Below are 22,982 nucleotides of genomic sequence, written 5' to 3' on the forward strand. Positions count from 1 at the left end.
CACAATTAATGTTTCCTCCAAGTTAAATGTTTACTTAAAAAGGAGAGAAAGTGTAGAGTAGGAGGCGATCACGCCATCCGTTGTGTAGCTGAACAGGATTCCAGGGGAGGGTGGCGCTGCCCCTGGGGCGGAGGCTGCAGCCCCTGCCCCTCACTCAGGGTCACGGTGTGGTTGGGGTTGCAGGCTCTTCTAAAGAAGCACGAAGCTTTGATGTCGGATCTCAGCGCCTACGGCAGCAGCATCCAGGCCCTGCGAGAGCAGGCACAGTCGTGCCGGGTGAGTGCGGCTCTGCCTTCAGAGGGTGCTTGGAGCTCGGGGGTGGCGGGGGGACGGGGAGGGCGGGGAGTGTGGCAGGACCCAGAGCCCGCCAGCAGGTGTGACGGTTGTGGACAGTGTTCTTGGGACGTCGCTGTTAAATCTTAGGACACAAACGTTTAGAGGCAGTTTGAAGCAAGATTTTAAAAGACACCAGAGAGCTAACGCTCCTGAACCGGGTTTTACTAGCAGCTTTGGAAAGAAGGTCCGTAAGGGTGCGTTTGGTGAACTCGGTACAGCTGTGGGGTTTGGGCTCTGTCACGTGCTCCCGTGACGTGCCGTGAACGTCCTTCACGTGACCGTGTCTGCCTTTGTTTTGGGCCGCCAGCAACAAGTGGCGCCCACGGACGACGAGACCGGGAAGGAGCTGGTCTTGGCCCTCTATGACTATCAGGAGAAGAGCCCGCGGGAGGTCACCATGAAGAAAGGGGACATCCTCACCTTGCTCAACAGCACCAACAAGGCAAGGCCCGGCCGGCGGTCGGCGTTTCTTCCGTCCGCACCCCGGCTCTGCGCGGGCTGGGGTCGGGGGTGGGGGTCCCTGTGTCTGTGCGCAGTGAGGCCGGCTTAGAATTGAAGAGATGCCCGGGTTTCCCAGCCGGTCTCCTGCTTGGCGTAGGGTTGTCCTGCTGTGCGGTGTGTGCCCAGAGAGGCCCATCGGCCCGTCGTCTCGACCGCCTGCACGTGGCGTAGTGGCCCGCACGCTCACTGACGGTGTTTCCGTCACAGTTGCACATGCCAGGGGGAATTCTCTCTCACAAGCCAGTGTCCGCACCGCCCTGTAGGCTCTGTCTTCTCAGGGTTCTTGCTGCCTGGTTCCTCGGCCTGCCGTCCCTGGCGTCCTGTCTGAAGGGACTCGGAAGTGAGGTGCACGGCACTCCACCTGCTGCCTGACTGACCCTGAGGGGTACACCTCCCACCTTGGTTAGGCGCACAGACACACTTGGCTGTTGCTAAGAACCCCCTTATTCCTACACTGCCAGCGGACCCTAGTCGTGAGAGTTGGAAAAGACCTGGGATTCCTTTTTTTTTTTAAGGTTTTATTTACTTTTAGAGAGGACAGGGAGGGAGAAAGAGAAACATCAGTGTGTGGTTGTCTCTCACATGCCCCATGCTGGGGACCTGGCCCCTGCAACCCAGGCATGTGCCCTGACTGGGAATCGAACCAGCAACACTTTGGTTCGCAGCCCACGCTCAATCCACTGAGCCACACCAGCCAGGAAGACCTGGGATTCTGTCGATGCCCGTTGAAACCTGCCCTCTGGTCTTTCCCTGCTTCCCTCAGCGGCAGCATTTTCCAGTAGAACTTTCTAAGGCAGAGGGGATTCTCTGTGTGTGGGCCCTCTGGCAGCCGCTAGTCACGTGGGATCACTAAGCCCTTAGGTGTGGCAAGTGCAGCTGGGGTTTTTCATTTCCTCATAATTTGTTGAAATTTACCCAGCCCCACGTGGCTAGTGGCTGCAGTAGGGGACAGCACAGGTCCAGGGTCCCAGCAGAGAGAAGGATGCCCTTCCCGTGGGTGTCTGTCACGGCAGCTTCGCCCGTGGCCTTCTCCAGGCTTAGGTCACGAAGGGACCGAAATTTCAGTCCTTGTGCCAAGTGATTGGGACACCGTCACAAGATCCTCTCAGTGGGGTTCGAGCTCTCCTGCGCACGTGCGTGTGAGCTCGCGGGCACACGTGTGCCCCCCCCCCGTCTCACCGCCTGCCCGCCCCTGCCCCCGCAGGACTGGTGGAAGGTGGAGGTGAATGACCGCCAGGGCTTCGTGCCGGCCGCCTACGTGAAGAAGCTGGACCCCGCGCAGTCGGCCTCCCGCGAGAACCTCCTGGAGGAGCAGGGCAGCATCGCGTTGCGGCAGGAGCAGATTGACAACCAGTAAGGGCCATGCCGTCGGTCACGAAGGTCCTGGTGGCACTCAGGGCCGAGTGGGTCCCCCCCGGGGGCCGCGGTGTGGGCAGCGTCCTGCGGATTCTGGGATGCGTGTGCGTGTCTGTCGCGCACAGGGACTGCTCCGCCCCCTCCCCGCGTCCCTCTCGCCCACAGCGCTGTTCGAACCGTGGATCCCGGACTGGGGCCTTCGTTTTCCTTCGTTCTGATGCCTCCCCACGTGGTTTCTTTTCCTAAGCAGCGTTTTTTCTGAGCGTTACCGTCCGGTTCCGGAGCTGATCTCTGAAACTGCTTTTTCAGAGGTTCTGCAGCTCGGCCCCCACTCAGGGGCTGTGAGGGAGCTGCTCTCTCTGCCGCGGCTCGTGTTCTGAGAACAGAGCTGGTTCACACTGGCTCTGTCCCCTTCCCCTGAGCCAGGCCCCCGGGGGACCTGCGTCCCTCCCCCATGGCAGGCCTGACCCCACTGATGAGATCAGCAGCTTCCCACGCGTGGGAGAGGCCCAGAAACCACACTCGCACTGGAGTTCAGAACGGTAGACCTTTTCCAACCCTGATGGCCCCTGGTGATCAGTTACTTGTAAACTTGCAGATTCTTGGTACTTTTAAGAGGAGAGAGAGGTTCAGCCTGGACCAAAATGACCGCAGCTGCGTGCGTGGCTCTCAGCAGCATTGGTGCTCAGGGCCGTCACTTTCTCCCCGGCCCTGCCCTGTGGAGTCACCGGGGTGTCGGCACGGGGACGTGACTGCCCTGGGCACGGCAGACTCCCCAGGACAGTGAAGGCGCACTGACCCCTCTGACTGCATTTTCCTGCTGCTTCCTGACATGATTTTACTCACAGCCTGGCCCGCTTCTAAGAGCTTGTGAATGACTCCCTGATTCTCCCCACTCGGTGCATCCGCCGCCGTGGCGACGGTCGGAGTGGCCGCCCCTCACCCCCGTGGGTGAGCCCCACTAATCTGTGCATGCTTTTGCTGTGCCCCCCTGTGCAGGACACGCATAACTAAGGAGGCCGGCAGTGTATCCCTGCGTATGAAACAGGTGGAAGAACTGTGAGTAGGCGAAGCCTCGCTGAACGCCTGTGTCCACAGCTGTGCCTGCCCACCCCCTGCCGCTTCTCGTGAGGGCACTTGTCCGTCCAGAAAGACCAGGTGGCGGGCGGGACCGTCTCTGTGCCCCAGCTTCCGCTCGCACGGGTCAGGGTGTCGGTGAAGCTGTCAGTGGATGGCCGCTTAGCTCCTTGGTGGCTTCCGTGTGCCGCTGTGTGTTCAGAGTGTTGTTGGTGTCCCCTCCCGGCGACTGCGGTGGCGGACCAGCAGCACGCCTGAAGGCCGGCTCTGTAGTGTCCCGGGTAGGAAGGGCATTCAGTGCCTCTCGTTCAGGTGCTCTCTGGTTCTCGGTAACTCGCTGCTTTTTTAAGTGCACTTTGGGAAGCTTAGATTGGGGGGTGAGTCTCATTTTCGTCATTTCACGTCCTCAAAGACCTAGGAGTTCAGCATTTTGTATATTGGTTCCCAGGAGCTGGAACATTCTTGGGTTCATCTTAAGACATTTTCCAGCTAATGAAATGACACTGGTACTGTGCACTCCACCTGAGTTTCCTTCTGGAGTTGCCCAGACTTTCTGGGAAATGAACATCGTCTATCATTCTAGAAATTTTCCACTGCTCCAGAGGCACTAATGTTCTGTATGAGACCATGTAAAGCCCCGCCGCCTGGGGGCTGCTCAGACAGCCCCTTGTAGGACAGGAAAGAAACCGTGCACATCCGCCCGGAAAACTCACCCCATCCTCAGCCGTAGCTGCATGAGCCCCGTGTCACTGTGCGGAACGCTGGGTGTCCCTCATCTGTGGTTGTGATGTCGTCAGTGCACCGTTGGCCTGGGGATGGGCGTGCCTGGCTGTTCTGGCCACCCAGCAGTGGCCACAACACCTGTGCCTGTCCCGGAGGCTGTGGCGGGACCCTTAGCCTCTTCATCGTCACCTGCATTCCGGTACTCCGTCACCGCGGCATCCTCATTCCAAACTCGTAGCCTCGGATCTGCGTCTCGGAGACGCCTGGTGGTTTCTCCGGCGTTGGGAACGTGGCCTCTGGAGGAAGCCAACCGCCTGCCTTGTCCCCTCTTGTGCCGCACCAGGTACCACTCACTGCTGGAGCTGGGCGAGAAGCGGAAGGGCATGCTGGAGAAGAGCTGTAAGAAGTTCATGCTGTTCCGCGAGGCGAACGAGCTGCAGCAGTGGATCAACGAGAAGGAGGCGGCCCTGACCAGCGAGGAGGTCGGCGCGGACCTGGAGCAGGTGGAGGTGCTGCAGAAGAAGTTCGACGACTTCCAGAAGGTACGGCGAGGCGTGCCGCTGGGCCGGCAGCTGTTGAAAGACTCAGTGCTCTGGATTTCTGACTGTAGATCATCAGAAGGAAGGTGACGTGGCATCTTCCACCGTCTGTGGGGCAGTTTTTAAATGCCTGTGACTCAGGCTTTGGAGCACACGGTTTAGGAGTATTTGGTACAACACACAGTTTGTACAGCTGTCATCTCCGCCAGCTAGTTCCAAATGTCTGTATCACTTCGAAAGGAAACCGCACACTATTTAAGCAGTTACTCCCCATCACTGCCCTGTTCCTGGCGACCCTCAGACATGCTGCTTGTCTCGGGTTTGCATGTTCTGGACAATTCCTGTAAATGGGGTCATGTGTTGCGTGACATTCTGCGGCTGACTGCTCTCCGGAGCGTGCACTTCCGGGGCCCGTCCTTGCAGCATGGGTCCGGGTTCTGGCAGTGCTCCATTGTAGCCACGCGCCATGTTTTGTCCATGCACCCCCCCACCCGATTTAGCAGTGTTCTTGTAACCCACCAAAAAACATGGGGACTTTTTCTCCCATGGAGACTGGCATTGAAAGGTCATCACGTTTTTATTTATTTATTTAAGAGTTTACTTACTTATCTTTAGAGGGAAAGGTAGAGAGAAAGAGAGGGAGAGAAACATCGATTTGAGGAACATTGGTGTGAGAAATACCAATCAGTTGGTTGCTTCTCATATGCCTCCACTGGGGACTGGCTCTGCAGCCCAGGCCTGTGCCCTGACCTGAAGTGAGCCAGCGACCCTCTGGCTCACGGGGCAGTGCTTCAATCCACTGAGCCACACCAGCCAGGGCACGTTTTTAAAACGTCGTGTCCTCTCCCCCAAAGAACATCTTTAAAAATTTCCATCCCCTGGCTGGCATAGCTCAGTGGATTGAGTGCGGGCTGCAAACCAAAGTGTCACAGGTTCGATTCCCAGTCAGGGCTCAGGCCTGGGTTGCAGGCCACGGCCCCCAGCAACCGCACATTGATGTTTCTCTCTCTCTTTCTCCCTCCCTTCCCTCTCCAAAAATAAATAAATAAAATCTTTAAACAAACAAACAAACCTCCATCCAGGCAGAGTAGTGGGCCGTGAACCGCGGTTTGTTAGTAACTCTGAGACAGACTGCTTCCGGTATTTTCTCACCTCCGTGCTGGCGACGGGCTCCCTGGCCGGTGTCCCTGTTGAGAGCGGCTGGTTCGCAGGGTGCCCGTTGGCTGGACATTCGTCGCTGTGCACCGCGGCCGGGGGCCTCTGCTGCCCGCCTTCGAATCGCTCTCACGGCTCGGGGCTGCCACGGCTTCTGTGTTACAGGACCTGAAGGCCAACGAGTCGAGGCTGAAGGACATTAACAAGGTGGCCGAAGACCTCGAGTCCGAAGGCCTGATGGCCGAGGAGGTGCAGGCCGTGCAGCAGCAGGTGGGTGTGCGGGGCCGGCCCCGAGCGAGGCTCCGTTGCCGCGAGGAAGTGCCTCGGTTCCTCCTCCCTGCGTTTCCAGAGCTGCAGGCCGTGTCCCCGGCCGAGCTGCGGCCCGGGTGCAGGTCGGGTCCCCTGCGTGACCTGATCCGTCTGGTTCAGTGTCCACGGCCTGTAGCCCTTCCCTTCACTCTGCGCGGGAAACAGCCCGCCTTCCCCTTTCAGCCGCCCAGCGTTGGGGGAGTCAGTGTCTGTGTCGCCCGGAACGAATAGTGAGCTCCTGTGTGTCTTAAGCAAAGGGCTTAGGTGTAAACGCCAGGTCAGCCTAGGAGCCCGTACGTTCTTCTGTCTCCGTAACTCTCTGCGGGCCTGACAGCAGTGGGGGTTCCCCAGGGGGGTGTTTCCTCTAAATCGACACTGTCTTCCCCTTTTCCTCGTAGGAGGTGTACGGCGCGGTGCCCAGGGTGAGTCCCGGTTGCTTCATGCAGAACTCGACCACGAGGAGGGGTAGAACGTAAAGTTCTACCCCTTCCGCTCGGGAAGAACGTAAAGTCTAAACCCGCTCAAGGATTTCTGTTTCTGAACCTCAGATTTGTCTTTTGCATGTATAAACCTGGCAAAGAAGTAGCGCTCACTGGTTTTCATCCACCGTTCTCCAAAAGACAAAGTGTTCATCTCCTTAGTTTTCTCAGCCCGTCTTTGAAGTCAATTTTAGGGTTGTTAACCCTTTCCCAAAAAACTCCATGAACTGAAAGTTAATTGTTTTCAGATTAGATCTCATTTTTTCTCCTGCATAAAAAACTAGAAGTTTCCTTCTATATGTTTGTTTGCCTCCCGTTCCTCGAACTGCCTCGTAGTTCACCGCCAGCCGCTGGTGGGCTCTGAGTCCCGGGGAGAACGCCGCTGGGGTCACAGGAAAGGGCGGGCGGGCTTCGTGCCACTTGGGTGGCCACCTAAGCTCTTGCTCCTTCTCTGGACAGGACGACACCGATTCGAAGACGGCCTCCCCCTGGAAGGTAGGGTCTCCAGTGTGTGTGTGTGTGTGTGTGTGTGTGTGTGTGTGAGAACAACGGTATCACGTCCCGTTCTAGAAGGGGTGCCCGTTGCTGAGTATTCAGGCCTGTCTTAAGCCTGTGGTCATCCCTGGACCCTTTGGCCTGGTTTCCTCCTGATCCTGGCATCACTCCTTTTGAATCTGTTCTCTCTTGAAAAGAGATACTTAATAGACAGGTGGGAAGTGTTTCCGTGCAGATGCTCGGGACGAGTTCAGTCAGATGGCATTTGTTGCCTACGTCACTGCCAGCACAGACCTGGCAGAGGCGGCGGTGCGTGGTCAGGCGTGGTCCCAGCAGTGGGATCACCATCCAGGAGGACGTGGCGGGAAGGGAAGGGGACAGGGGAGGAGGCTTCCGTGCCTCGTCTGCCGACCGTGTCTCCTGTGCCCCGAGCGAGGCTGCCTGGAAGGGAACACTGAAGGGAGCTGTGGTGGGGGGAACGAGAGGCGTTTGCTAGTGACAATGGGCGTGAGCCCACACAGACCCAGGGTGGCGCCTGACCAGCAGTGTAGGGGAGAAGCTCTGGGGTAGGAAGGTTTTTGTTTTTTTTTTTAAGATTTTATTTATTTATTTTTAGAGAGGGAAAGGAGGAAGAAAGAGAAACATCAATGTGCGGTTGCTAGGGGTCATGGCCTGCAACCCAGGCATGTGCCCTGACTGGGAATCGAACCTGCGACACTGTGTTTTGTAGCAATGATGATAGGACTAGTTAACTAAGAACTAGATGCTTAGCACCTTTCCTCCTGACCCAGCTCTTCGGGAACACGGCACTGAGTCCCAGGCAGGCAGGTTCGATACAGCAGGTTTCTGCGTCACAAAAAGTGCGTCTCGCTGAGATGTGACGGGGGCGTGGAAGCCTGCAATCCAAACACCTCCCCCCACGAGCCCTCCCGGTGGGGACCGCCAGGCGCCTCGTTGGAGGGCCCCGGCCAGGGGCTGTGCCTCCGGCCTTCCACCCCTGCGACTCTGCCTGTTCCACTCGCTCAGTCGGTGCCTAGCGGGGGGAGGTCGCATTTTTCTTTTAATTCCACTTTCTTCCCTTTTTTCAGTCTTAATTCTTATATGGCAAACTATGTCTCACCTGTCCGACCTCCTGGCAGTTTTTCTGGTGACGAGTATTCTTTCAGAAACATATCTCAGGTGGCTTCCCAGACAGCAGTGCCTCCGGCTTCTGGGAAGGGCCGGAGACAGCGGGTGTCTGCCTTCTGCATCCTGTGCGTCCACACTGGTTGGAAACGTCCCCTGGGCATGGCCCAGGGGCGTGTGATAGCCTGACGTCCCTCCCTCCGAGCGTGCACTGGCGCCCCCCCCCCCCGAGCCTTATGCCCTCTAAGACGACGGGCGTCACGATGTGCCCCGGGGTTTTCTTTGAGATAAAACTAGGGCGGTGCTGAGACCCCGAGACACCAGTAGCTTCGCTGACAGGAAGAAGGGTAGTTCACTGGTTTACTTTCCTTTCTATCCAGTAAGGCTGTCGCCCTTCGGTCAAGGCGACTCCGTTAAAAGGGGCAGCAGCCCAGTAATCACAGGTAGAAATTAAGTTGTCGGTCTGCTCACCTGTGGGATGGTTTCGGCTGCCAGCAGTTGCTCACTTGAACGTGGTTTCCGAACTGCTCTGCAGTAGGGTTAGAGCAAGACACTCAGTAGCCTTTAAGCTGTCTTTCTTCCAACTCGTTCACTGTGGTTTTCACCTTTTTTTCTCTCACCGTTCATCTAAGAAAATTAATCGTTGACTTGGGTGTAATTGTGCACTTGGGTTTTTTGTCACTTCCCAGGGGTGATACTTCTATTAATGTATCTGTTTGGAATTGTAACAATGTCCCTTTAAGATAATTTTGGGTAACAATTGGGAACGAATGAATGGCACTCAAAGTCTTCGTCCCTTAATTGACGGACACTTGATTAGCCTCGCTTCTCTGCTTTCCTCCTCTGCCTTAGTCCGCTCGCCTGATGGTTCACACCGTGGCCACCTTCAACTCCATCAAGGTAAGAAGCGCGGCCGGCGGCCCCGCCTCCCCGGCCTCTGTCACCAGCTTGCTCTCCTGCCCGCACGGAGCTCTTGTCCTCAGTAGTGTAGTGCGTGAGCTGTAGCACTTGTCACCCTCCTGGTTCTCAGGGTGTCCTGGGCAAATACTCTCTCTGTGCATCAAGACTGACATCTCTGGCCACACACTCGCCAGGTCTTGCCAGAGTTAGCCTGCCCCTCCCCAGAGGTCCCGGCAGGGCTGGCAGCTGCGAGGAAGGCAGTGGCTGCCCCTCTTGCCTCCTCCCAGACGAGGTTGGGCCTCCGTTTCTGGAGCTGTGGCGGCTGCTCTCTGGCGTGCAAGGTCCATGGTGCTTCTCGGGCCTGGTGGTGGAGCAGTGGGCTCCGGGGTCCATCTGCTAGGCAGTCGCTGGTGAAGCACTTGCTTTGTGGTGGGTACCAGGCTAGGAGCCGAGAGTGAGGGTGAGTCAGCAGCGTCTCCTGCTGCTTCCAAGGTGACTTCCAGGTCAGGTGTGGAGTGTGCACACCGTCGGACGTGACTCCAGCTCCAGCGAGGTCTGACCGCCCGCACTTGTGCTGTGGTTGTGTGTGAGTGTGTGCGCCTGGGAAGGCTGGAAGGAGAACGGTGTCTGCGTCCCGGCCCCTCCTTTCAAGTGAATCCGCCAGTCCGCTGGCCCTTGCCCCAGAGCCTGGGGGGGGCCTGACGGAGGAGGGGCTGCCGCAGACCTGATGCTGTGCTGTCCCCCCTCAGGAGCTGAATGAGCGGTGGCGGTCCCTCCAGCAGCTGGCCGAGGAGCGGAGCCAGCTCTTGGGCAGCGCCCACGAGGTGCAGCGGTTCCACAGGTGAGGGCGGTGCAGGCTGGAAGAGAGGGCGCTGAGCATGGCCCAAACCTGCTAACACGTCGGAGTGACCGCTGGTGCTTGTCGATGCGTGTGCTGCGGCACCTGGGACCACGTGTGACACGGGTGGATGCCGAGTGCGTGAGTGTGTGTCTGTGGCTGGGAGCTGTGGGTGGTGACTCCTGACTCATGCACAGATGCCAGTGAGAAATGTCCCTGTTTGTTCCGTCACGAAGGCAGCTGTTCTCAGCATCTATTAACTCGACTGTTTCTCGCCTGCAGAGATGCTGACGAGACCAAAGAGTGGATCGAAGAGAAGAATCAGGCTCTGAACACAGACAACTACGGCCACGACCTGGCCAGCGTCCAGGCGCTGCAGCGCAAGCACGAGGGCTTCGAGCGGGACCTGGCGGCGCTGGGCGACAAGGTGGGGGGCGCACAGTCCTCCTCCTCCTCCTCCTCCTCCTCCTCCTCCTCCTCCTCCGAGGGTGCCCGGGCACAGCTCCCTCACCTCTTGCTCCCTCGCCGCTGTCTTCCTCCAGGTGAATTCCCTCGGGGACACAGCCGAGCGCCTGATCCAGTCCCACCCGGAGGCGGCGGAGGACCTGCAGGAGAAGTGCACCGAGCTGAACCAGGCGTGGAGCAGCCTGGGGAAGCGCGCGGACCAGCGCAAGGCCAAGCTGGGCGACTCCCACGACCTGCAGCGCTTCCTGAGCGACTTCCGGTAACCGCAGCCCCCCCCCCGCCCCCCCCCCGCAGGCCGCTCTGGGGCCGGGGGCCTGCCGGCGGGCGTGTTCCCTCAGAGGGCACAGTGCGCCAAGGCGAGAAGCCTCCTGCTCAGCCGCGTGCGTGCACACGTGTGCACACGCAGCCCCTCCCCCGCCGAGGGCGGTTTCCTCCCTAGACGTATTTTTCACTCGCTGTGGGTACACTTCGGTCTTTCCCGTGTACGTTTTCCATTTAAAATTCTCAGGTCTGCAGGGAAATGGGAGGGTTAAGCAGGGATCACCCTGATACTCCTCACCGTTCGCACGTAGCCCCCAGGTAACTGCTGGGGCGTTCGCTCTGTCTCCGAGTCCGTGCTGCTGCTCTTTCTCGGGACCACGTGGAAGCGGCTGCCGACCCCCCCGGCAGCCTGCACTCCCGAGAACAGAGACTCCCCGCACAGCTGCCTTTCCATCGCCTCCCCTCAGAAATCCAGCACTTTAATTTGGGGTTCATGGTTAGGTTTTTTCCACTTGTCTCAAGTGGCTCTATGAGGCTGGCTTGGTTTTCGGTATGCGGCCCAGCTGAGTGCCGCTGTCTGCGTTTGGCAGCCTGGCCTCCTTGATCTAGAACAGGATCCGTTTGCCCTCGGTGCCTGACACCGACGTTTGTTCAGAGCCCGGGCCTGTTGTCGCGGTAGAAGGTCCCGTGACCCGGGGCCGCGGTCGTCTTCAGGCTGCAGAGTGTCCCTTGGCTGGGTGACGGGGGCTTGTCAAGTGGTGCCATCTGGCTCGGGCGTCTCTTCCTCCGTGGTGGCGCCCGCCGTGCGCTGACACGCCCCTGTCGTGTGTACGTGCGCGTGTGTCCGCCGGGGGCATCTCCCCGCTGGGATGGGGGCAGGCAGTCATCTGAAAGTGGAGCGTTTGGTGGCATTTAGTAGATTCTCGGCGTCGTACAGCCGCCCCTCTAGTTTTGAAAACCTGTCACCACCCCAGAAGAACACCCTGCACCCCGTTCTCCGCTCCCCTCTGAGCCTGCTTCGGGGCTCCTGGATTTGCCTGTTTTCTGGGCGTGTTACGTGCAAGGAAGTGTGCGGCGTGTGTCCTCACACGTTGATTTTTGCGCCCCCCCACCCCCCCCACGTGCGCATCCCTGAGGAGCTGGACCACGTGCGCTGGCCTCGGGCTTTGGAGGCCGAAGCCTGAAGGAGGGCGTTTCCGTTCGAAGGTGCGGCTGTGGTTCACGGACCCACAGCTGCTGTCTCTGCAGCACCCGCCACCCTGCGGGGATGGACAGACCTTAGCGTTCTGCACCTGTTCCTTTGCTCCTCTGAGGCGTTCTTGACTTTTTACGTGTATCGGTCTGAATGAGAGGCTTTGAAGTAACGTTGCCCAGAGATCTGGCCGCCGCCTCTAGATGGACTAGATTCACCCCCAGGAGCCTTCTGGGACGAGAATTCTGTCGTTCTCTCCTTCCCCTGGGCAGAAAGCCGGCTTCCCACGCAGCACGGTGACTGTGCCTCTCTGGGTCTGGTTTCCAGGGACCTCATGTCCTGGATCAATGGGATCCGCGGGCTGGTGTCCTCAGACGAGCTGGCCAAGGACGTCACTGGAGCCGAGGCTTTGCTGGAACGACACCAGGTGCGCAGGCTGCCCGCGGGGCAGCAGAGACTCGGCCGCCCCGCTGGGCCGGGGAGACTTCGTGGTCGCTGCCTTCCCCCCGTCACCCTCGGCCGTGAGTTGGTGGTTGACACTGGAGTGGGCATCTCCTGCCGGTTACCTAATCCCTTCCCTCCTCTTGGCAGGAGCACCGGACGGAAATCGATGCCAGGGCTGGCACTTTCCAGGCATTCGAGCAGTTTGGGCAGCAGCTGTTGGCCCACGGGCACTACGCCAGCCCGGAGATCAAGGAGAAACTGGATATCCTCGATCAGGAGCGTGCCGACCTGGAGAAGGCCTGGGTGCAGCGCCGGATGATGCTGGACCAGTGCCTCGAGCTGCAGGTGCGTGCGCGGGGCGGGGGCTTCCCGCGGGCCGCGGAGCTGCCGCTGGGCAGGCGTGGCGGTGCCAGAGGCCCCGTCTTCTCACCTGTCTCGCCTTCCCCAGCTGTTTCACCGGGACTGTGAGCAAGCGGAGAACTGGATGGCGGCCCGGGAGGCCTTCCTGAACACGGAAGACAAAGGGGACTCACTAGACAGTGTGGAGGCCCTGATCAAAAAGCACGAGGACTTTGACAAAGCCATCAATGTGCAGGTGAGGCCCGCGCACCTGGGAGTCTGAACTGGGTTTTCCCGACTGCCATCTTCTTGGGTGGCTTTTTTTCCTTTCCTCTGAAAACACAGTCCCTGGCTTGACCAAGTCATCTGAGAGCCCTGCCGGCTTCCTTAAAGTGCAGTGCGCGACCCCGACCCCGGACAGGACGCAGCGTGGTCCCCACCAGAGCTCCCGGGAGTCCCCGTGCGGCCCAGCAAAAACAGTCACAGGGGGATTTGTTGACTTTACAGTCAGTCCTGAGGGTTCGAAGGTGGGGGCCCCGCAGGGGGACATCCGTTGTGAACAGGAAGGGGACGCACTACTGCCGTGCAGAAACCCTGACCCCCTGCGCCCTTTGCCCCGGTTTCGTCCTCAGCGTGGGCTGGTGCCCCAGCCCCTGCGCCCCCAGTGTGACCCGGAGTCTCCCTGAGTTAAACTCTACTCTAGTAATGATTGAAATCAAGCTTTCTTTTGGCTTTTTGCACTCCTGCGTCTAAAGTGTCGGTGTAGTCCGATCCCGCCACCGGCTCGCTCTCGGTCACCCAAAATAACCGCGCTCTGCGTGAGACCTGCAGTCTGCGGCGGGCGCTGCCGCCTCGCCCGCCTGCCCTCACGCCTCCTCTCGCCCGCAGGAGGAGAAGATCGCCGCTCTGCAGTCCTTCGCCGACCAGCTCATCGCCGCCGGCCACTACGCCAAAGGCGACATCTCGAGCCGGCGCAATGAGGTCCTGGACAGGTGGGTGTCCTGCGGTGCTGCCGGACGCCCTCGCGCCCGTGGGGGGGCCCCGGCCAGGCCTGCTGGAGGGGCCCTCGTTCACTTGGGTCTCCGTGTCCCTTGCTCAGGTGGCGACGTCTTAAGGCCCAGATGATCGAGAAGAGGTCCAAGCTGGGAGAATCGCAGACCCTCCAGCAGTTCAGCCGGGACGTGGATGAGATCGAGGCGTGGATCAGCGAGAAGCTGCAGACTGCGAGTGATGAGTCCTATAAGGACCCCACCAACATCCAGGTGAGCTGAATGGGCGGGCCTCGGCCCCCCGCGTGGCTGGTGGCCTTGAGCAGCTTGTGTGAAGTTGACGTCTTTGAAAGGGGGGTACACCTACCACCCAGTTTCCTGGTGGAGCCAGTGGAAATTTCCTTAGCAAGGAGGGCTGGTGGGAAGGTCCCGGTGAGCTGCCAGAGCCCGCTCAGAGCGGCTCGGTCCCCATGGAAACCGGCGGCGGCGGCGGCTGCGAGGAGGCCGCTCGCGGAGTGCCCTTCCGTGCGCCGTCCCTGCACGCGGGGCTGCCGGGGGGAGTAGGACGGCGGCGTGAGTGTCTGTGTGGTAGCTGACTGGTGTGTTCACAGCGGCGTACTGAACTCTTGTTATTTCGATCTGTTTTTGTAGCTTTCCAAGCTGCTGGTAAGTTCTGTGTCCTTTTCGAGTCTCGGTTACATGAGCCCCAGTCTCTGTGCTCGTCCGGCAGACTCTCGTGGCCGCGGCCACGCGCAGCCTGCCAGTGTTGCTCCATCCGTCTCTCCATCTCTCCCCATCCATCACCCCCGTCCACGTGGCCCGTGGGATGTGGCTTTCTCTGTCGTCCGCAGCCCTTCGCCCCGCGTGCCCCCGCAGTTTGTCACGTGGGCCAGTTCTGCGCGGTGTTTGATTTGAGGGGCAGTAATTGACTGCTTTCTTTCTAGAGGTGCACCTTCTAAAGATGGTGTTTATTTAATATTCTCAGAGGGGGGGAAGGGAGGGAAAAAGAGAGGGAGAGTCATCGATATGTCAGTGATACTTTGATTGGTTGCCTCTCACGTGCCCCCTACTGGGGACCTGGCCCGCAATCCAGGCACATGCCCTGACTGGGAATTGAACCGGCAGCCTTTTGGTTCACAGTCTAGTATTCGGTCCACTGAGCCACCCCAGCCAGGGCGAGATGCTTCTTTGAGAAAATGAAACCGCTTTTTCCGTGTAGACGTAGGCTCCTGGCCTTCGGCGGCCCAGGGCAGGGGGTCTAGCAGAGTCGGAGAGGGTTTCGTGCTGGTCACGGGGGAGGGGGAGCAAGAGGCCCACAGACAGGTCGATGGTCTGCTCCCAAACCTAAGAGGAGCCAGGGGCAGAGCGCTGAGAAGAACGGGGACGTTACCCAAGGGGAAGTGGAACAGACTTTCCTGTGCAAGTGCAGTTCAGGAGTTGCCTGAGCTCGTGGCAGAAAGGAAGTCACAGAACAGATGGGACTCGGACCGAACAGTGGTCGGACTGAGGAGAGTACATTGGGCTTTGGCAGGATCTGTGGGTGTCCGAGGGGCCTCTCGCGCTCTTGCTCTTGTTCTGGGGCGTGGGCGCCCGGGGCCCGGCAGGGACACCGGGGCCAGCGCTGCAGTCTGCAGCCGGGCAGCTCCATCCTTTGCCAGTTGCTGCCCCTAAAATGAAACACTTGCTGCAGGATTCTTCCCCAGCTACACTGCTTTTTCCTTTTCCTTTTAGTTCTTTTTTCCCCCAAATAACATTCTCCCCCAAAACCCTGCGTTTCTCACCCAGAACTGTGCTCCAGCCGCGCCCCTGCACTTGTGTCTCGTGTTCCCCCGCCTACCCCCCTCTGTGGGTTCCCGGAAGCACTGCCAGGCCCCCGAGTCAGGAGCCCTCCACTCTCCTGGCCCCTCCCTTTTCTTAGCAAAGAGACGTCCCTGCCCGGGCTGAAGCCTGAGTTTTGATGGTAACCAGGAGTTTTGGTTGTGGCAGTTAGCAAGTGAGAAGCCAGCCCGGCCCCGGCCTGCAGCTGCTGTGGGCCTCTCCGCTGTCACGGCCGGCCGGCTGGCCTGACCACCACACGCTGCTGCTGTGTGGGGTCGCTTCCTCCGATGAGGAGAGGGGTGCACATGTGCGTTGTCGCCAGAGCCACCGTCCACCAAGGAGAAAGCTGTGGATGGGCGTACAAGCACATTCAGAACTGCAGCTGGCCATTAGTCTTCTGCACAGTGTTAGAAAGTGTTTCATTCCAGGGTTTCACTCCCAAGTAGCCAGTCCAGCTGACTTAGGAGTCGACTCAGTTTACCCGTTCCTGAGCGGGTGCATTTCCTCCCTGCTCGCTCAGCCCTTCCGCCGAACCCCAACGGGTTGGCCCCACGGCAGTCACACAGATACCATGGTCGCATCTCTAAAACAATGCTGAGCCTCGCCCCAGATCTTTAGGTTGCTATCCCTCCCCTCTGAGAATCCCTTCTCCCCGGAAGCTGTCGAGTGCAGGACCGGGCTTTGAAAGGTGTTCTTTCTGCTTTCAGAGCAAGCACCAGAAGCACCAGGCCTTCGAAGCAGAGCTGCACGCCAACGCCGACCGCATCCGCGGCGTCATCGACACGGGCAACTCCCTGATCGAGCGCGGGGCCTGCGCCGGCAGCGAGGACGCCGTGAAGGTGGGCCCCCGGCCCCGCGTGCCCCACAACTTGCACCTCGGGGCGGCGGTGACAGACCAGTGGGTGTGGCTGGTCCAAGCGTCTGCACTCCTCCCTCGAGAGCGTGTCCAGGTGGCCTCAGCAGCGCGGGGTGCTCACGGACCTCCCCGTCTCTGAGGGCTCCCGTCTCTCCCCAGGCCCGGCTGGCGGCCTTGGCCGACCAGTGGCAGTTCCTGGTGCAGAAGTCCGCCGAGAAGAGCCAGAAGCTGAAGGAAGCCAACAAGCAGCAGAACTTCAACACTGGCATCAAGGACTTCGACTTCTGGCTCTCCGAGGTAATGCCAGCAAGGTCCCCCTCCCGTCGTCAGGGGGACGTCTAGTCACTGGGGACGGGAGGTCCGTCGTCAGCGAGCCCGAAACCGCGGGAGGTCGGGCCCTACCGATGTACCTTAGAGCAGAAACCTCCATCACTGGGTGTCAGCCGCGTGCTGTGCGCGACTCGGGGGGAGGGAAGGCGTGTTCGGAGAAGAGCGAGCGTGTCCCTGATGGCCTGGGGCTCCCTCCTCTGGAGGGAGCATGGGCCGGGGAGCCCGTCAGCAGTGCACACTCCGTACGCTCCGTACTCGGTGGGAGAGCACAGAGAGGAGGAGAGGCCCACCCCCCGCCAGTCTGTCCGTGCACACTGCCGTGCACGTCCGTGCGGCCGTATTTCTTACTTACAGCTGGGCTCACGGGTACTATCGTCAGTTCGTACTAGGAGTGGCGCCCCCAAGTCACCAGACACCCCTCCTGATCGATCACTCCAAGGTCCGAGCAGGTCCGGGTGGCGTCCGTCAGTCGTGCCGGCCCAAGTCCAGTCCTGCACAGTGGGACATTCGGGTCTCTCGGCCGTTGGCACTCCATGCTGCGCAGCAGCGAACAGCCCTGTGGGCCGTCTCTGCCCGCGCTGCCAGTTCTTCCCCTGGCGGCGTGGCCTTGACGTGGCGTTGCTCTGTGTGTTGCCATCTAACCATCTTGAAGGCTCCACGACCCAGCCTTTCGCTGTAGCATTTAGATTGCCAGGTGCTTGAGTTGTTGGTTGACAGAAAGGGGGAGCACCTTGGGCCATGCGGGCCGAGCCGGGCTGCAGTGACAGCAGGGACAGCAATGACATGTGACGAGGAGTAGCAGCTGGGCCGGCTGGATGTTCCGGAACTCTCCACGTGCACTGTACAGTAGCCTCTCGCTTTGGTTCCTCTGCCAGGTGGAGGCCCTCCTGGCATCCGAGGACTACGGCAAGGACCTGGCCTCCGTGAACAACCTGCTGAAGAAACACCAGCTGCTGGAGGCGGACATATCTGCCCACGAGGTGAGCGGGGCGGGGAGGGGCGGCTGAGCCCTGGGGAAGGAGAGGGGCGTTTGTCACTGAAAACCGAGGGTCTCAAACCCTGTAGTCTCGGGACCCCTTCCCACTCTCAGTTGTCATCGAGGGGCCCTGCCGTTGTCTGGGCTCCATTTATCAATGTCCTCCATTATTACAAGGGAATAAACTTTAGAAGTAAAGTTTTTACAAGTCGACATCAACGTGTTACGTGCTGTGTGACTTCAGTTGCATAGCACTCTTGGAATGGCAAGCGTACAGAGGCGGAGAACGAGCAGGCGGTTGTCAGGGCCGGGGTGAGCGTGCAGCCCCAAAGGTGCTGCCGGAGCAGGGCCTGGGGCTCAATTCCAGAGGGGAGCACACAGGTCTGCACGTGGGGTGAGACCGCGAGGGCCGCACGGCACGCCCCGGCAGGCCCGCACAAGTGAGCTCGAAGGAGAGAGGGCGGCTCTGGCTGGGGCCTGTGGGTCGACCACAGCAGCGTCGGCGCAGCGGCTGATGTGGGTCCCCTGCTGTGTGAGGTGTGACAGTTGGGGGCCTGGCGGGAGGACACACGGGACCCGTGCTGTTCGTGCCACTGCTGGTGAGTCTGTTCGTTCATCCACTTAAAATAGTGATAAATCCATTAGGAGTTAACATAAATAACATCCTCATGGATCATAACTAAGTTTGTCCAAAAACAAAAGGCAAGAAGGGTGGCATTGGCCATATTTTTTCAAATCTCTTCAGTGGCCAGCTTCCGAGAAACCAGCCGGCCTCTCCTGGCAGCCTCTGGGCCGTGCTTTGGTGGCGCGTCGTCCGTGCCGAGCCATGCAGGGGGGCGGGGGTGGGGGGCGGGGGGCGTTTCTGTTCAGGTCATTGGCGTGAACGTTCGGTGCTGCACCACGACACTCGGTCAGTGGTGGTTCACCAAGGGTCAGTTGCAAAGCGCACACTGAAGCCCCATCAGTCAGTTTTTTACACTGTTTTCTGTTAAAACCCACTGGTCCGTGCTGGGCGTGGAGGGGCTGTTCTCCCCGTGCACAAGGGTCACGGCATCATCTGGGAAAGACTGGTCTGCTGAGTCGCGTGGATCTCCTGACCGCAGCACCTTTCTTCGTGTCTTCGCGTTGGTCAACGTCACAGGCACCACACGGAAGCCGTTGCCGGTTGGAACACTGTCCGGCTCCCGGAGGGGGGGCAGGCATTTCCCAAAGTCCTGGTTTTCTCGTGAAAATTAGAATTTTATCATTAGCGAAAAACTCAAGTTTTCCTTGAAGTGGTAGGTTTACTTTTTTTTAACAGCTGATACAGTATCTGGCAGACCCTGAGTCCGGATGAGCGGCTGGTCTGCCGGTGGTCCTTTTGCGTCCACGGTGGGCCGTGGAGAGGGGGCTCGACGAGCTCGCGCCGCCTGCCTCCCCCCAGGCCGCCCCCGGACTTGGGTTCGCGGCGGCAGTGCACGCGCGTTCCCGCCGTCTCCCCTGGGGGGTGCTAAACAGCGGTGTGTGCTCCAGGACAGAGACGCGGTGCAGTTCACGGCTCCTGCTTTTCAAAGGGCGTTGGCGAGGCAGCGTTTTCACTGCGAGTGCCGGGCGGTGGGGAGTCGGTGTCAGTGCTGAAGTGTGTGCTGCGGCTCGCACAGCCCCCAGCTGAGGCTTCGGCGCACGCCTGCGCACACCTCCCCTCCACACACACCCCCCCTTGCTGCCGCCCCGTGGGTGCGCAGATGGGTGCGGCCTCGAGGAAGCCCGCGGTCCACATGCCGCACCTCGTGCATCTTCAGCCGGCCAGCCGGGAGGAGCACGTCCTGAGCTCGCTGTCACTGAGAAGCAGGCGCTCACGGACACCCAGATCCCTGACCCCTTCCATTCTGTCCCGTACCCCAGGATCGCCTGAAGGACCTCAACAGCCAGGCGGACAGCCTGATGACCAGCAGTGCCTTCGACACCTCCCAGGTGAAGGACAAGCGGGACACCATCAACGGCCGTTTCCAGAAGATCAAGAGCATGGCGGCCTCCCGGCGAGCCAGGCTGAACGAGTCCCATCGCCTGCACCAGTTCTTCCGGGACATGGACGACGAGGAGTCCTGGATCAAGTACGTGCTCCTGGGATGTCATGGTCTGGGACGTCAGGCTCTGGGCCGCTGGGACGCCCCTCGAGCCTTCAGTGGCAGTCGGAACCGCAGGGCTGAGTGAGAGTCAGGAGGTCCGGGTCTCTCCTGGATGGTGGTGGTAAGACAAGGGAGTGTGGCAGCAAGGGCATGGCCTCAGCAGCCACGCTGTGCTGGGTCCTGGCTCCATCTACCACACTCACTGTGGAATAGTATGTTTCTTCTCCGGATACCCGGGTATGTGGTGATACTGGTCAGCGACAGCCTCCGAATGGTAGTGATTGAGGCACGATGCTTGCACTAGACCCTGGTTAGACCCTGTCCTGAGATCCCCGGGGAAATCAGTGAGCTCCTACCTGGAAAAGACAGTCTGTTCTCTTCTGGGAAAGATTGATTCTGGAAGAAAAGAGAGGAGTTTGTTTTTCATTGTCTCTCCAAAACTTCAGCCTGCTTTTCCTAGTTGGGGTAGCATATAAACAGACCAACCTAAAGTGGGGGGAGTCTCTGAATTCCTCACTTAAAAAGAGTATGTCAGTGTCTCTCTCATTCTGTGTGTGATACATTTGGATAAGTGGGTCAGAAGGCAGTGCCGCGGTGCACCCCACGCTCTGCGGAGGCAGGCGCAGTGCGTGCTCCTGCGCACGTGCGCGGACACTGTTCCTCTGGGAGGCAGAGGCTTCTGGTTTCCGGGAGACGGGCGGGCGTCTTCCCGGAGAGAGGGCTGGGTGCCGGTGGAGGGCGTCGCGAGGGCCGGAGCTCTCAGCGGTTCCGCCCAGGCGTCACCGGTTGGAGGCGCGGCGATGCGGGCGCTGACTACCCGCCCGCCTGGGCCGCGCAGGGAGAAGAAGCTGCTGGTGAGCTCCGAGGACTATGGCCGAGACTTAACGGGCGTCCAGAACCTGAGGAAGAAGCACAAGCGGCTGGAGGCCGAGCTGGCTGCTCACGAGCCCGCAATCCAGGTAAGGCCTCCCCGGCGGAGCAGGCGGCGGGGGGACGCACCCCGGTGACTCGCGGAGCCGTGCTTTGCTCTGGGCCACGTCTCTGCGGCCCCTCCGTGTCTGTGACCCCCTCGCCCCAAACTGGGAAGGAGTTCTGGATTTGGTGCTGAGGCCTTTGCCTGGAAGCATCTAGAAGCTTGGCTGACGACAGCTGCTAACCGGCCCGTTCTCGCCTGCCAGGGCGTCCTGGACACCGGGAAGAAGCTGTCTGACGATAACACCATCGGGAAGGAGGAGATTCAGCAGCGCCTGGCGCAGTTTGTGGAGCACTGGAAGGAGCTGAAGCAGCTGGCGGCGGCCCGGTGAGCGGCCGGGGGAGGAGCCCTGGGCCCTCCTGCCGCCTCCTGGACCCTGTCCCCGGGTGTGCAGGGGCCGATGCCAGCTTGCTGCAGAGCCCCCCTGGCAGCCCCTGGCGAGCTGGTTCCGTCACGAGAACCTGGCCCAGCACGCAGCCCCAGAATTTCCTGTTCCACCGGCGCCGTCTCTGTGTGAGGCAGGGGCCCTCACCGAGCCGTTCCACCCGCACTCGGCAGTGCCCTCGAGCCCGTGCACACTCACCGTCCGTCAGAAGAGGCCACAGCTGACTGTGTTCTGTCCGCTGTCAATAGGGGCCAGCGGCTAGAGGAGTCCTTGGAGTACCAGCAGTTCGTAGCCAACGTGGAAGAGGAAGAAGCCTGGATCAACGAGAAGATGACGCTGGTGGCCAGTGAGGATTACGGAGACACTCTGGCTGCCATCCAGGTCAGAGAACCGGGAGGTGCCACCTGCCTCCTTTCTCAGCCCCTGCCTCTGGTCACCCGTTTCCTACTCGTTTGCCGAGTGGCTGTTTCTTACCAGGGGGTTACAGAGTCAACGGCCAAGGTCGCATGGGTTGGCTTTTGCTCTCAAGAGCTTGCGCTGGAGGTGCCGTCCCTCTCCAAAGTTGGCCTGTCCTGGTGGGCCCCAGGACTCGGGGGCTTTGCTGTGGCTGCCATGAGCACTGTGGCACACGGGTGGCTGTATTTATTGTCTTACAAGTTCTGGGGGCCGGAGGTCTGAGAGCAGGGTGTCCACAGGTCCTCCCTCCCTGAAACTTCTGAGGGAGGGTCCTTCCTTGCCCCTTCCAGCTCCCGGTGGCCCCAGGTGGCCCTCTGCTGTGGCTGCGTCACTCCAGGCTCCGTCTGTTCTCAGCGGCCATCTTCCCCTCTGTGAATCGGGGGACAGCCCGTCTGCTGCTCTCCCTTGGGCTCCCTCGTGGCTGCCCTGAGGCGCAGAGGGCAGCTGGGCTGAGCTCGTGAGCGCCGCTCGGGCCGCCGGCAGCCGGCCCTTCCACCTGACCTCTCCTCTCACCTGCACCCAGCCCACCCGCCTTAGGTGGCATCACACGGGCACAGGCGGAACCTGCTAGGGGCCTGGGGGCCTCGTCTCAGAGGTGACATGATGGTGTCCTTGCTGCCTTCCACTGGTCAGAGTCGTCACAGAGCAGCCCGGGGTCACGGGTGCATGGGTAGACTCCCTTCTGGATAGGAGGGGCAGCACAGCATGCTAGAACGTTCCAGAATGTGCGCCACCAGCTGTGGAGACAGTCTGCATCCCCAAGAACCGGGCAGGCCCTGAGCCCCACCCTCACAGTGGAGACCCCGGGCAGCTAGTCAGGGTGGCAGAGCCGGCGCTGAGACGGGCGACGGAGGCCCCGCCTCTGCAGTCCGGGCCGTGGGCGCGTTGTCTCCGGTGCCCCCGTGGTGCCCAGGACGCGCCCGGGAAGGTCCCTGAGGACACATGCTCAGGAGTGTTGTCTTCCCCTGCGGCTCGCGTTCTGTCCCCTTGGGTCCCCCCAGGGAAGAGCGACACCGTGCCTGCCGCTGACTGCCGGGGGGTTGCCCCCCGCAGAAAGGCCGTCCCTGGCGTGGCTCCCGCGGCCAGCGCCCCGCCAGTTGCTCTCACTGTGCCCTGGGTTTGCCACCCTCAGAACCGCCGTGTGTTTCCGTGCCTGTCTGCTGTCCCAGTCCCCCACTAGACGGTGCCCGCAAGGGCCCGCACCTCCCGGGCCTGTGGCCCTCCGTCCCGACCTGGCGCGCTGGCGCCTGCTGGGTGCTCAGTGCCCGCCCGCTGCCTCCCTTGCAGGGCTTGCTGAAGAAGCACGAAGCTTTCGAGACAGACTTCACCGTCCACAAGGACCGCGTGAACGACGTCTGCACCAACGGACAGGACCTCATTAAGAAGGTGAGCCTGGCCCCCGGTGAGACCCTGGTTTCCGACGCCGGGACGCCCGCCTGCCGGCACCTCAGTTGTCCCGCAGCACTCACACCCAGGACGGTCACCAAAGCGTGGCCCGAGGCCCACGGCAGTGCCGTGCCTGTGTCCCATGAAGGGGGAGGCCCCAGGACTAGTTGG

The 22,982-nt window shown here is 60.4% G+C and overlaps 1 protein-coding gene across 9 annotated transcripts in view; it reads left to right on the top strand.

Moving 5' to 3' along the window:
* SPTAN1 (spectrin alpha, non-erythrocytic 1) overlaps positions 1-22,982 on the top strand; it is a 57,613-nt gene that overhangs the window by 25,792 nt on the left and 8,839 nt on the right. For 3 of the 9 annotated variants that reach the window (XM_045846187.1, XM_045846192.1, XM_045846188.1), the window contains exons 20-45: positions 184-276; positions 644-778; positions 2,042-2,190; positions 3,193-3,252; positions 4,337-4,535; positions 5,853-5,957; positions 6,395-6,418; positions 6,935-6,970; positions 8,948-8,995; positions 9,745-9,836; positions 10,116-10,260; positions 10,376-10,557; positions 12,079-12,178; positions 12,343-12,540; positions 12,644-12,790; positions 13,423-13,526; positions 13,634-13,796; positions 14,175-14,189; positions 16,049-16,180; positions 16,357-16,494; positions 17,403-17,507; positions 19,388-19,596; positions 20,450-20,570; positions 20,790-20,911; positions 21,218-21,350; positions 22,713-22,811. In XM_045846187.1, the coding sequence (XP_045702143.1) occupies positions 184-276; positions 644-778; positions 2,042-2,190; positions 3,193-3,252; positions 4,337-4,535; positions 5,853-5,957; positions 6,395-6,418; positions 6,935-6,970; positions 8,948-8,995; positions 9,745-9,836; positions 10,116-10,260; positions 10,376-10,557; positions 12,079-12,178; positions 12,343-12,540; positions 12,644-12,790; positions 13,423-13,526; positions 13,634-13,796; positions 14,175-14,189; positions 16,049-16,180; positions 16,357-16,494; positions 17,403-17,507; positions 19,388-19,596; positions 20,450-20,570; positions 20,790-20,911; positions 21,218-21,350; positions 22,713-22,811 (3,054 nt within the window). The remainder of the gene's footprint in view (positions 1-183; positions 277-643; positions 779-2,041; positions 2,191-3,192; positions 3,253-4,336; positions 4,536-5,852; positions 5,958-6,394; positions 6,419-6,934; positions 6,971-8,947; positions 8,996-9,744; positions 9,837-10,115; positions 10,261-10,375; positions 10,558-12,078; positions 12,179-12,342; positions 12,541-12,643; positions 12,791-13,422; positions 13,527-13,633; positions 13,797-14,174; positions 14,190-16,048; positions 16,181-16,356; positions 16,495-17,402; positions 17,508-19,387; positions 19,597-20,449; positions 20,571-20,789; positions 20,912-21,217; positions 21,351-22,712; positions 22,812-22,982) is intronic. The other 6 variants (XM_045846189.1, XM_045846193.1, XM_045846191.1 and 3 more) reach the window with 4 other exon arrangements.

This window comes from Phyllostomus hastatus, unplaced genomic scaffold, assembly GCF_019186645.2.
Source record: "Phyllostomus hastatus isolate PE091 unplaced genomic scaffold, TTU_PhHast_1.1 phas_contig_495, whole genome shotgun sequence".
NCBI lineage: Eukaryota > Metazoa > Chordata > Mammalia > Chiroptera > Phyllostomidae > Phyllostomus > Phyllostomus hastatus.